This window comes from Carcharodon carcharias, chromosome 8, assembly GCF_017639515.1.
Source record: "Carcharodon carcharias isolate sCarCar2 chromosome 8, sCarCar2.pri, whole genome shotgun sequence".
NCBI lineage: Eukaryota > Metazoa > Chordata > Chondrichthyes > Lamniformes > Lamnidae > Carcharodon > Carcharodon carcharias.
In genome coordinates, this window is record NC_054474.1 from 138,701,342 (window position 1) to 138,715,363 (window position 14,022).

The 14,022-nt window shown below is 39.0% G+C and overlaps 1 protein-coding gene across 2 annotated transcripts in view; it reads left to right on the forward strand.

Moving 5' to 3' along the window:
* dpp7 (dipeptidyl-peptidase 7) overlaps nt 1-14,022 on the forward strand; it is a 52,029-nt gene that overhangs the window by 34,502 nt on the left and 3,505 nt on the right. For both annotated transcript variants that reach the window (XM_041193158.1, XM_041193159.1), the window contains exon 8: nt 12,838-12,956. In XM_041193158.1, coding sequence (XP_041049092.1) covers nt 12,838-12,956 — 119 coding nt within the window. The remainder of the gene's footprint in view (nt 1-12,837; nt 12,957-14,022) is intronic.

Consider the following 14,022-nt stretch of genomic DNA (forward strand, 5'->3'; position numbering starts at 1 on the left):
ACTTGGACACACCTGGCTATCTGCCAGTTGGGTAACTTAATTGCTATAACTGCATTATTATTATTTTATGCTGACCTATGTGGCAGTGTTATGGTTCAATTAAAGCAGTGTGTTTTTAGTAATCCCCTCTTATGCAGTGTAAAGCTACATGCTAAAACAATTTTTGAGAATTTGTACCCAAAATGTTAAAAAAAAGTTATTAACTTTGGTATTGAAGGTTTGGGATTGAGTGCAATTGGGGAAAGGTGGCACCTACAGTTAAGCTATATGGGCAAAGACTGACAAGTAATATGTAAAAATGATTTAAATGTCACTTGCATATTAGAATTGTTAGTTTAACGAAATGTGATTATTTGGGCTAACAGCCTTTTTTCCTTTATAGCTGCTTTGATGACTTGAGGCCAGTGCCTTTGAGGTGCCATACCTCAGGTATGGTGCGCAGCTAAAGATGCAAGGCTTTTAATTATAATTAGCTTGCACTTCAATGTACTGACTTCCAAGTCGTCAATAATTGTTTAGGTGTTAGTCAGTAGTTTAGGTGTTAGCTTCAAATAATGCTGTGGTCGTAAGCTGAAAAGCTCATGCTTTTTGTATAAGTTGACTTATTTGAAAACAAAGTATAATGGTTGGCTTTTTCTGTCATGGTGCTTTTGTATAATATTGCCCATCCTTTTTACTAAAATAAAGAGAAGCTGCAGTTTAATAATCTCTGGATGAATACCACTATAATGACACCATCTTGTATAATTTTGTATTTTTGAACATGATATAAATGAGATCTGGTGACAGTGACATTATGATGGCACCAATAACAGTCCATAATCCATCCAGCAGTATAGTTTGTGAAGTGTGCTTCCATCTTATTATTATAAATAGTTAATATTTAATATAAGCAGGCCTGCAGGATCTGATTGAATCCCAAGGGCAAAATCTTCGGGTCGGTGAGCGGGGGCTGGCCCTGCTTGCCAACGCATAAAATGACGTGAGTCCCGACGTCACCACACGTCATTCAGATATTTAGTTTGGCGGGCGTGCACTAGAGTCGGCTGCACGCCTGCCAAACTGTCAAAGGCCTATTAAGGCCATTTAACTTCCAATTGAAATAATTAACTGAGGTGCTGGCCCAACCTTAAGTTTGGCGGGCAGGCGAAGAGCCCAGGCAGCTTTCGCATTTATCACGAAACCTCATCCATGGGCGGGACGAGGGTTCACGACGGTTTTAAAACATTAATAGAAATTTTCAATAAGATTCATAGACTCGTCCCAGCTCATGTGTGTCACATGAGGGGACATGTCTTTAAATGTCTTTTTCCTTTATTAAAACGTTTACAAATCAAAAGTAATCTCCCTGAGGCAGTAGGCTCCGCCTCAGCCTACACTCCCTGCACACAGCGCTTCCAGATGCGTGTCATGCTGGGCGGGCCTTAATTGGCCTGCCCACACAAAATGGCAGTGCACAGCCAATTGCACGTGGTGATCGGTCGCAGTCCTACCCAACACCCCCCCCCCCCCCCGGGACGGGGAGAAAAGTCTCCCCGAAAGTTTTTGATTATGCATTTGCTATTTTCATCAGTTTTAGTCAGTTTCACTGTGTAAGCCATGGGCAGAGCCCAATTGCTTGTCAATTTCTTTTCACAGTCAATTTCTTTTCACAATTTGGTACTGCCTAATATATTGGTAAATGCTCTTAGAAAGGTTTCTTGGTATTGCTACAGGAATTGTAATTAAAGCTGTAACCGCACTATTGACTGTTTATAAAAAAATATTCAAATTTAAAGTTAACAACATGAAGTTTTAAAATTTTTCTTACTGAGTTTAAAGTCCTTCCTCCTACACAGAATATTTTGTCTCCAATAGTAGTCATGCCATGGTCACAACGGGCAAATGTCATGGACTGGTTAATGATCCATCGTTGCAACCTTGGGAGGTAGCTGTACAGATCTTTTCCAGCTTTTCCAGCTGAGAATCCACCTGACAGTAGTGATAATATAGCTAAATATATATGCTGTTAAAATTCACATACTTTGTTTTGAAATAAACAATTACATATAGTTCTTGCAGAATACACTGTTGCCTGAACGTCATCTAGTGTATTGTTCAGATTAGAATAGAATGTTCCAGCACAGAAGAGGATTAATTCACTTTTTTTATTCTGTTATGGGATGTAAGCATTGCTAGCAAGGCAAGCATTTATTGCCATCCCTAATTGCCCTTGGGAAAGTGGTAGTGAGCAGCTTTCTAGAACCACTGCAGTACATCTAGTGCAGGTACACCCACAGTGCTGTTACAGAAGGAGCTCCAGGATTTTGGTCCATCGACTGAAAGAACAGCAATGTAGTACCAGGTCAGGGTGCTGTATCACTTGGAGGTGAACTTGCAATTGGTGATGTTTTCATGCATCTGCTGCCTTGTCCTTCTAGGTAGTAAGAAGTCAGTGTTCTAGAAAGTGCTGTCAAAGAAAGCACGATGAGTCGCTGCAGTGCAACTTGTATATGGTGCACACGGCTGCCATTGTGCATCGGCGGTGGAGGGAGTGAATGCTTAAGGTGGTGGGGTGCTGATCAAGCAGCTTGCTTTGTCCTGGATGAAAACCTTACTGGGAGTAATGCAGAGTCTAATGCAGCATTTTCTCATTTGTGGGTTCTCTTGATGGCCAGTAGCAAGCAGATGCCAAGTACCCATGCATATATGTGAAAACTGATTCACTAGGGCTGACTATCTTAACAATGAACTGAAAAGCAGCACTAGAAAAAGTCAAGGAGTAGGTCCCAAAATGAAAAGGGTTGTGGAAAAATAAATTGATGACTTTCACCAGAGTTCTTCTGATCTCTTCCAAAAACCTGATCTTGAACTTGATATTGTTGCCCAGAGCTGTGATTGTGAGCTAAATTTGATTTTTGTAGTCTGATCAGGTTTAGTGTATTTAACTTCCCTGGACACATCATTACTGTTTATTTAGCTTTACTGATGGACTTTTTAATATAACCCCTAGTGATTTCTGATCAGTATTTCTTTATGAAATTTGTCATCTTGTTTTCCAAAAACATGAAGGATTACTTAAGTAAAATTTATATTAGGCTTTTTGTTCTATATGATAGTCAAGCGACAGAGACATGATAACAAAAGGCAAAATACTACAGATGCTGATCATCTGTAACACAATGCTGGAATGATACAGCATTTAAACAGTACAGATCTTAATGTTGCGGGCCCTTCTAAACTTAAAGAAACTCAAAGCTGGGAGAAGCTCTTAAAACAGTCAGAAAAAAGTGGTGGGGGTAGGTTGGGCAGATGGAATTTAAAAATAGATGACAAACCCAGAATTCTGAGCTGAATGTTGGAACAGATTGCTGTACCTTAGTCCAGTAATAGGCAGAAACAGCCAAGGCACTAAAGAGACAGAATGTGTAAATTAAGTTACAACATGGGAGGCCTGAGGAAACAGAAATATGGAAAACCTGGGGGTTGGTTACAGGAAAAAAAAGTGAAAATTGGATCTCGTTACGGTCTGAAGTTACTGAAGCAATTGTTCAGATCTAGAGGGGATAAGGTGCCCAGGAGATAGCTAAGATACTGCTATTGAAGCTTGCATCAAGCTCCCATTTTCTTGTACCAGAGGGTGGGAAATGAACTGATGAGGGTCGCATTTTCCCACAATCTCCAATCAAGTGTAACCTTCAGGCAATGGAGGCTCATTTCTTGCCATACAACACCATACCATCCATCAATTCCAGCTTGCAGGAGATGCAGATGGGGACTGAGCAAAGCACTGAAAGAGACATAAGCAGGAGTGGATACAAAAAGAAATAGCAGCAGGTAAGACCGTATTCTCCAGCTAACCATGTGGAACACCACAAGACATTAACAAATAATATACTACTTTTTATTTATTTAGTACCTTTTTAATTTTGTAAAAGTATTTCATGGTGCTTCACAGGAGCATAATCAGACAAAATTTGACACCGAACCATATGAGCTATTAAGATGAGGTGACCAAAATGTTGGTCAGAGAGGTTTTAAGATGCATCTTAGAGGAGAGAGGGTTTTAGGGAGAGAACTGCAGAGTTTATTTCCTAGGCGGCTAAAGTTAGAGCATCAATGGTGCTGCAAAGGAAACCTTGTATGTACAAGGCTAAAATCAGAGTTCTTGAAATGCTTTATGGAGAGAAGAAGTTACAGAAATGGGGAGAGGCAAGGGATTTGAATGCAAGGATGGAAGTTTTCAATTTGAGGTATTGCTGGACCAGGAACCAATGTAAGTAACAATATAAAACCTTTTTACTGTGTGTTATATAAGTACCTCTACATAGTCAGTGCATAACTGTAGTGACCAGTTTGTTAAATGTTAATCATTGAGGGTTGATTAACTAAACTGAAATTTCTGTTTTTGCAGTTGGAAGACTTGCGCTTGGTCATATCACTCTAATAACTGATGTTTGTATTCAGCTTTTCATAGAAATGACATTTTTTTAAGCTGGTGCACTCAATTGCATTTATTGGCTAGTTAAATACTATTCCAAGCAACACTGCTGTTAGAAGTTTAACTTGCTGCAGATTATGTCCTTTGTTTCCCCCTTCTCTTTCCTCTTCCCTTCTCAAGCGTACCTCAGACATGTATTGGCAGGCAACCTACGCAATGCATATGGATGTGTTACTGTTATACTAGAATATGTACAAAAATGTTCCTATCAATAGTATCACTAAATATCCTCCCTCACAATGTTTCTTTTAATGCAGCATATTTAATAGTAGGGTATGGGGGTGCAATGAAGTATTACTTCTGGCAAAAGTCAGCATAAGAACTCAACATTTTAAGATGAAAGTTCTCAAAATACCACTCTTCCAAATATTACGTACAATCGCTTTTTTCATTTCCTCTGTCCTTACCTGAAATATACAGAATGCCTTTATGTACAGCCCCAGCGTGGTCCGCTACAACTACTGGGAAAGGTGCTACAAACTGCCACTTGTTCTCTGCAGACTTGTATTCTTCCACTGTATTTGTGAGGTTCCCTAAAAGTGTCCCTCCTGCCACAGAAATAATGTTTTCTAAAACTACATCCACATAAAATCGCGTGCGCCTTTCCAGCATGCCAGCAACCTGAAGCCATGAGCTATTTCTTGGATCAAACCGATAAACCTGGGGAAAGAAAATAAACTAAGTGTGATCATTGTAATAGCTGAACTTTTTGATTTTTCTGAAGTATACGCTGACAGTGAACCTGACCATGGAAGAGTAACTGATATTCAGAAAATTAGCTTATTAATACCACATCACTTCAATAAATATTAACACTATCAAAGCAGTCTGCAATTTACTAGTAAGCTTTTGACGTTTTTTGTTTCGTTTACACAGTTTTCTTGTTAACCCCCTTTGACCTGGGTTGTATGTTATTTGTTTTACGTTTACCAATTTTCTTGCTTTCTCTTTTCCAAAAATGCAAATGGGCATCACAGCTGTGTCACATCCTAATTTCATCATGTATCCACACACACGCATTTTGCATCAGGAGTGTATCTGATAATCAAGATGACAAACCCATTGTGGATTTTCACCAGGGTTGTTCTGTTCAATTGTTAGTCATTGAAGGGCTGAGATTAACTGATTCAGTAGTGACCAGGAATCAAGACTGAGCCTTTGATCTGTATTACACTGCTTCTAACTGTAAACCTGCTAACAATCTGGGGAGATTTCATCCTTCTTATTTTCCTCCATTACACCCTGCCTCTAACACTACTCTTTGGTTGTGCATCATTTCGTAAACTTGAGAGAGGGCAATCTGTTCATTAACATTGTCCTGCAGATCTATCTTTAGGGAAGTGTCAGGGTGATTCCATTTCCTCATGCTTTTTTAAGAATGTTTGAAAAGGGCTTTTAAGAGTTTGCATCAATTGTAAAGAAATCAATTGCAATGTTCTTGGATAATAGGAAATACTGGTCCATGTGACCTGGCAGTAACAACAAGAAGGAAGTTAAGAAAGAAGCCATGTAGCTGGTAGACACAAAGGAGAGTTATAGACACAAAATGCTACAAAGCAGAGGAACTTGAGGATGAAGGTAATCATTGCACAATGCAGACATAAAGTGAAAGCAGACCCAGACAGAAACAGGAACACAAAATTCTTCTGTGGAGAAGACCGGAAGAGGTCAGTTGTGCTGTTTGGCAGAAAAGGAGACGAGCTCTTGGAGGGACTGTCTGAGTTGACTAAAAAGGTCTAAAACCTTGAAAGCTGTGTGAATGGCTCTGAGGTGTTTTCCCGGAAGTGGCCAAACCATGAACCAGGGTGCTATTGGTTGGTTGAAAAGGAACTCTAGAAATTTACACCATCAGGACTTTTGTGGTCTGAGAGGGAGAGGATTTGTTGTGGAACACTGTCAATGCGTAATGACATACATGCTGAAGGGGAGTGCTTATGATTGTGTAGGACATATTTTTGTTGTGTCAACTATTTAAAGTTTAAAAAATAGCTTTGACTATTTTTATTTGAAACATCTTAATCCTTGTTTAATTTACATTCTGAGTCATGTTAAAGTAAAAAGTTACAAAAAGTGAAATCTTGTTCGTAATTCCTTCCTTTGAGGATCATTTAGTAAATTTGGTTATTTTGGTTTACGGTTTCCCCATAGGGATCATAACGGTACCTACCACGTTTTGTTGAAATCGGTTTATTAGTTTTCAAGATGTATTGTGGACACACATACTAACAAACTGATGAAAACATTACCTCCTCCTACTTTCAGTGGCGGAGGTAATAAGTACCTGGGTGCATGCATGTGTAACTAGTTTATATTTATACATTCCCTGCTATTATATCATAGCAACACATAAGTGTGAACTTGAAAATAATTTCTAGTGAAACACTGAAATTTGGAGCATCTTCAAATTAATAAACTGATTTGATACTACACAGTTGTCTATTCTACATAAATTCAATACTGCACAGATTTTATTTTCCTTCTTGGTTTTACCGGTGTAGAAATATTTCTGTCTTTGGACTGCAATGTCTTTCCGTAGCATTTTACTGCCAAATCAGTACTTGGACAAAGCAATGTCAAACATTGGCAATGAACTCTTGATAATACCTTCCAAAATTCTGTAGGGAAGCTGGTTCCTCAAGTTGATGTTCTACAATTTGTGGTGGCTAGATTTGTTGGCCAGAATTTTTATAAGTAAGCAGCTCGGCTATATTGCACATGCGGCAACGTTTTGTTTTACCACAGGAAGGTCTAGTTATTGGCTCAGCGTAGAGTAAACTCGGGTTTACTCAGTCTGTGCTGAGTGTTAGGGTGGTATTTAAGGGAGTGCCAAAGTGAATCAATTGTCTTTGATTGCAACCTCATGACTCCTACTGGAAAATGCACATATGTGGATGTCAAATGTGCTTTAAGATCCTACTGAACTGAGATACCCATTATGCTTCAGGTCTGCTGTCAGTGTGGAAGTCCGTCACACAGAGGAAGCAAGAAGGTACGGGTGAGGTAGCTGAGGATATCTAGCACCTGTAAGCATCATCGCACTAAGGGGAGGGAGGGGAGAAAATTGTGGGTTGTGGGACTAGGGTGAAGTAAGTTGGGGGAATAAAAGGATTTTTAAAAATTAATTTTTGAGAAATGCCCAGCTTTGCCCAGATAGCTGTCTTTGTAGTTTAACTTGCAGTAGACCATGGCTATAAATTGAATGGTTTTTTTCTTTAAAAAAGTGCAGCTAATGACGCCAAGTTCTTAAATGTTTCTTGTAGCATCAATTTAAAAATATTTGTTATAATAGAGGCAAAACAAAGAACTCTGCAGTTTGTGTGTCCTGGCAATGACATTTGGTCATACTACGTTTTGGATACAGAAGCAAATGGAGATCAGCAAATCTGAGCTCCAGTAAGTGACTTCATAAGCAAGGCTAAACCAGATAACAGCTTAGATTCATATGGGGCCAGAACTTCTGAGGAGTGGCAATCACAGTCAGATTGCCACTCTGCTGCTTTTTACTTACCTTAGGTGGGAGCTGCACACTTCTCGCCCAACCTTCCAGCTCAGGCCTACTAAGAAATGTGCAGCATACTGGCTCCTGGGACTCCTCTGTGCAGTGCAAGAGAATTGGGGGATATGAAGCCGTCCCAATTTTATGGCACTGGGTAAGTTTAAAGGTTCCAGTCAAATTGAGAAGCCAGGGAGAATGTAAGTGTATAAGGTAAGTGGGTAGGATGGATTGAGGAGAGGTGGGGAAGGGGGGTGCTTAGGTGATTAGTTGGGTTGGAAGGATAGTAGGGTCCAGTGAAGGATTAGGGGCGTCACTATTATAGTTACCCAGCAGTTAGAAGTGATTTTAATCCTTATAACTTTTCTGGGGTAACTGTTCTGCTAAGAGACTCAGAACTATCCAAAGTCTCTGATTTAAATTGGAGTTTCAAATGATTCCCAGTGCAGGTTAATTGCCCGTGGAATGCTGAATTTCCCGGGCAATTCCTGCACAGTCCACGCATGAGAATATCTGGGGGGGGGTCCCCAAGCACACCTTCTTGGGTACCTCCTGGATACCACCCCTGGGGGAATGTAAGTTTTGGGCCATTGTGTCAGAGTGAGGTGTGCAGAGGTACAAAACAAAAACAGAATTACCTGGAAAAACTCAGCAGGTCTGGCAGCATTGGCGGAGAAGAAAAGAGTTGACGTTTCGAGTCCTCATGACCCTTCGACAGAGTTCTGATAGAGGCTCAGTTATGATATTGAATGGCGGAGCAGGCTACAAGGGCTGAATGACGTACTCATATTTTCTGTTTGTTTTTGGCAGGAGGATAACAATCAAATATGGTTACAGAAAGGTGACACTTAAATGTCTTTAGTATCCATATGTATCAAAATAGTTGTGGCAAGCATTGCAAGTGTTGAAATCTCAGTCAATAATTAATTATTAATTGTTTTCACTCAAAATTAGTTGCAACTGAAGTGAAACAAATCAGTGTAAGTTACATTGAATGTACAACACAAGACGCACCAGTGGGCACTGACTCCAGGACACCAGTCTGAGATCTTCCCTGAAATCAAACTGTTTTGCAGCCATCTTTCAATCCGTTCTGCCACCTAGCCCTTGACTGCATGTACCTTGATCTTTGTCTTAAGCCTTGTGAAAAGCGTCCTGAAAGCATGCCTCTTGTAATCAGCTCATAATGAGACATTCAGTTATCCTAGCATCATACTTTACCAAAGATACCCCCTTTTAAGAAGGGCACAACTAATAAAATCCCAAATCACAAAAAAGGTAAATGTATCAAATTAAATGTTATAACTATTATCCATTATACCCTCTAGTCCCTGACAGCTCACTGGTCATGGAAAACCTCAGGTCTGCCAGTGGATACTGCTTCTTCTTCAAGGCCACCTGGGTGCAGGCAACAGAGGTAGGCAGCCAGATTGACCATTCCAATGAGCTGTGTCCACCTTGGATATGTGGGTGGTCACCGCAAGATCCAGAAGCAGACTCAAAAGGAAGTCCTTTCACTTGGCTTCTAGTGCCACCGCCTCCACACCAGGTGGTTAAACATCCAGAGCATAAAACCAAAGTGCAGACAGACTTTCAGATGTAACCCTTGCAAATTTCTGGTGATGATTTTTAAAAATTCACTATTAATGCAAGTTGAAGAATATACCTCATTTGATGGGTGGTTTCCAGTGGCATCGAATCTGTTTTGTCCACCTATAACAAATACAAAATTATTCACAACCACTACCCCATGATTGTATAAAGGAACAGGCATTTCTCCCAGTTTTCTCCAACAGCTGCCAGTCTCATCAGCAACCCAAATATCACTGCAAACATTGTTATTTGTTGTGCGGCCTCCAAGGATCAACATATTTTCAGAGTTTGACCGAATCTGCGTATGCTCGGACGGCATTATGGGCTGAGCATATAACCGAGAATGATAACTAAGTGCTTCCTGGAGGTACTTATAACATTGGGAATCAGTTTTCATAATTGAGATTTCTTGAACATATTTCTGTAAATCTGTAGCTGAAATGAGGCTGAATCGAATCCTTTTCAGGACATAAGCTGCATCTTTCAGCCTGTTCTTATCGTGATATAACCACTTTGTTGCATATTTAAATAGTTCCAGTTCACTGTACTTTTGTATATCATTGTTCTGTAGAATTTTACACAGAGTTGCTTTGTCCAGTTCCACCAGATGACAAGGATTGTCTAGTATATATTTGTAGTGCTGATCCAAATACAAAAATGCTTTTTGTTTTAACTCCTCGGGTCCAAATTTTTGAGTTATTTTAAAGATATCCAAGCAGTTTCTCTGGTTGAGATGGTCTTCAAGGAATCTAAAGCATAGTTTGATTGCATCCTGAACCAATAAACTCTCTGCAGCTTTTAATACATCTTCAATGGTTTCTAAAGTTAGCTTTAGTCTGTTGGAATAAATAAAATCCAACACATGCTTGAGTCCTCTTGCAGTGACATTCAACTTGATAACTTTAGTATGTTGGCTCTCTAATAATAATTTGCAATAACTACTCACAGAGGCTAGAATGACTTTGTGTGCAGGAAAGGTGACTCCTTCAGCCTCCAACATAATGTCGCACAGAATGTTCCTTAACCGTAAATTGAGGAGCTCCTCAAGTAACCGACAAGGATAGGTGTCTGAAACAAGTGGTTGGTGCTCCACACTGTTGTGGAAACTGGCCGCCATGTTTCTAAGGTAAATACAGATTCCTTCTGTAGAGTTCTGGTTTGTAAGTTTGCTTCCAATTGTTTCTTTTGTTACAAGCTCCAACTTGGTAGAAAGCAAACACCGTATATCATGCTGTAGTGTACTGATCCTTTATAAGTTCCAATGTCTTAAAAACAAAATGTCTGTAGTGCTCACTAACTTTAGTCATAATAGTGAAGATCTCGTCAGACTGCATACTTTTGCAAAGATTGTTTGATTATTGACCATGAGGGTGCCAGTTACAAACAACGTTCAGTAAATGTTAAGTAGCCCTGAAGTCTTTCAAAAGTAAATGTTCAATTATTTTCAGTTTACTTTTACATTTTGATATGTTGAATCATTTTGTTAAAGTATATGTTAAACTGCAATTTAACTATGGTGCTTAACTCACAACAATCCTGCTGCTGGCTCTTGAAGTTCTGTAATCCTTAGAAGCTTTTCTTTGTTGCTTACATTGTGTTTCCTTTCTGCTTCATTAATCTGTAGTTATGGAGATGTTCAGCTAGTAAAGGTGTTGAAAGTGCACCATTATACAAGAACTGAGTTGCTTTGTTCCCAGTTGGTTGTTAATAGCCAGTGGTCCGGCATTACAACACTAAATTCCCTTAGGTTATCTATGACAACATGGGCTCACTGCTTACTTCTTCATACTGACCTTTTTGGTATAGTGACCAGAGTGGAATGTTTTCTAACTTGCTGCTTGGTTCCAATAGTGCTTTATCTCAGACAGTTATAAAAATGTTAGCTGGACTTGCCTGGACATGTCCAAATGTTTTAACTCTACAAATGAAATGCTATCAAGAGTTCAGGTGTACATCATATGACCAACGCAATTTGTTTTCAGCATTCCATAAGTTTGTTTATGGATGTCAAAAATACCTGTTTAATGTTTTTACAAATAAAAGGAGTTTGAATCATGTGAAAAGAATCCTTGCTACTTGTTAAAGAGCAGTGTTTATTATTTGAAGTGCTGCCAGAAAGGGGCTGCAGTAAACCTAAATGGTTTAATTTAATCTCTGGCTGAATGCAAAATTATTCTGGTTTACAGATCTCTTTAGATTTCTCTCAACCTTTTGCCCAGGTATATATTTGGATTTACATATCTATTTTGATAATTTGCAAACTTCTGGGTTTTTTGAGCAGACTATTAATGTAAGAGGAACCCTAAAAATCATTCATAAAAAATGAAATGCTGGAAATACCCAGCAATTCTGGCAACATCTGTGCATAGAGGAACAGAGCTAACATTTCTGGTCTGTGATCTTTCATCGGAAACAATCAGTTTTTGTTTCCGTTTGTCCAATTTTTGGCATTTTTTTATTTTATATTGGTACAGGATTCACAATAAAATATCAAAACTAGGCTACTTGAGCTATTCCAGTGCCTTCAAAAACATTATGTTCTAAAGTGAAAATGAAGTTCAGTAATAGACTTAATGCTGTTTTTAAAGTTTTTCCTAGTTCCACCCCCTTCCTACCTGCTGGTTTGAGACTTGGCCTTTTCAAATAACTGCCAGCTTTGCTATGAATTGTGTAATCTTTATGTTGAGAATTGTACAGCTCAGAACTTGGATATCTGAAACTTTAACATGTGTAAGGAATCAGCATTTTAGCAATACAATGTATTTGCAATAATGAAGTTCCTACCGTATAGAATAAAGTTGATATAACATGCATTGTTCATTGTTAATATAAATATGCTGTATTTGTGGTGATCAAATCTGTCAAATTATATAAGACTCCATGATTTTTACTGTTATGTGAAATTCTGGGAGCTTATTGGTTTTCAGGAGGTTCATATCTTAATTGCATCATAGAACACTGTACTTAAGCTTATATTTTTATCACCAAGGCAAACTTCTGATAGATTAGTTAGAAAAGGAAGATTTACTTAGTTCGACTAATGATTGAAGCTTCTCAAGTTTGTTGTACAGTATAATCAACGTTGTTTGTAAATGGCTGTAAGACTGAATGAAACCCAGTTGTGTGGTTAACTGTCACTGGCATTTGAGATGCTGGTGATTTGCAAATTGACAGAGCTGTCAATTACAAATAAAATGGTCAGTTGAAGAAGTTATTAAGTGAAGCAAATGTTACCAATTATACACTTTTTCAATGTTTGATTATTTAACAGGTATGTTTTATAATTCAACCGGGAACAAAAAATGCTTTGATATCTATACTGAGTATATACATTGTTCCGATCCGACAGGATGTGGTTTGGGTGCTGCAAGTCAAGCATGGGATTTTCAGGTACCAGCATTGTTTATGTATTTATGAAACTTACTGTGCAATTTTTCTTAAAACAATTTTTGAGAGCTCTTCCCAATTTAATGTAGCATATTGTGCAATGTACAGTGTGAAATATTAGTCATGTAGAAGTGGAGATTGAACAGTTGGAATTTTTCATGATGTTGTCACAATGGGTGAATTTGAGGGTAGATTTTAACTCGGTGGCTGTCTGGGGCAGTGCACTGGGCTACCTACCCAACCCTACTGTATAGCCCAAATAGGTGTCCCTGTGCAACTTACTGTCTTTGGGCTAGTGCAATATTTTGTAGCTCGGACGTTGGCCAGCTGGCAGAGTTTCTGATTCAGGTGATTGCAATGGCAAGAGCCCGAGGCAGCAGCGGCCATGATAATTCTTATGGAACTAGGAGGTTCACTCCTGCTGCACAAAAATGTGTATTAACCTTTCTTTGAGCCCTTTTCTTTATTCACTTTGAACTGAAAAAGAGGCAATATAAAAATGTTGCAATTTTAAAGAGGATGCAGAAACGGAGATATGAGGTGTACATACACAAGTCTTTGAAGGTGCCTGGACAAGTTGAGAAAACTGTTTTAAAAGGTGCATGGGATCCTTGGCTTTGAGTAAACAAAAAAAAGCAAGGACATTATGCAAAACCTTTAAAACACTTGTTAGGTCCCAGTTAGAATATTCTAGACACAAAACAATGGGAAGGTTGTCAAGTCCTTAGAGTGGGTTGCAGAGAAAGTTTACCAGAATGGTACCAGAGATGATGGACTTCAGAGACTAGAAAAATTAGGGTTTTTCTCTTTAACCGGATGATTACAGAGAAGGTGTTCAGGTGATAGAAGTGTGCTAATTTGGGAGTGGATCCTCACATTCTGATGATCTTCGGCAGCACTTGTTTCAGTTCGACTAAGTTGGCAGCTGTCTGAAGTTCTTAGTTGTTAGCTAGTAGCGCTTATCAAGTCTCAGGGACATTGAGGTACGCATGCACACATTTGCCTTTTCAGATAAAGCCTATTTTGAAGATCTTTTAATAAGCCGCCTTTGTCTTAGTCTTGATTTTGA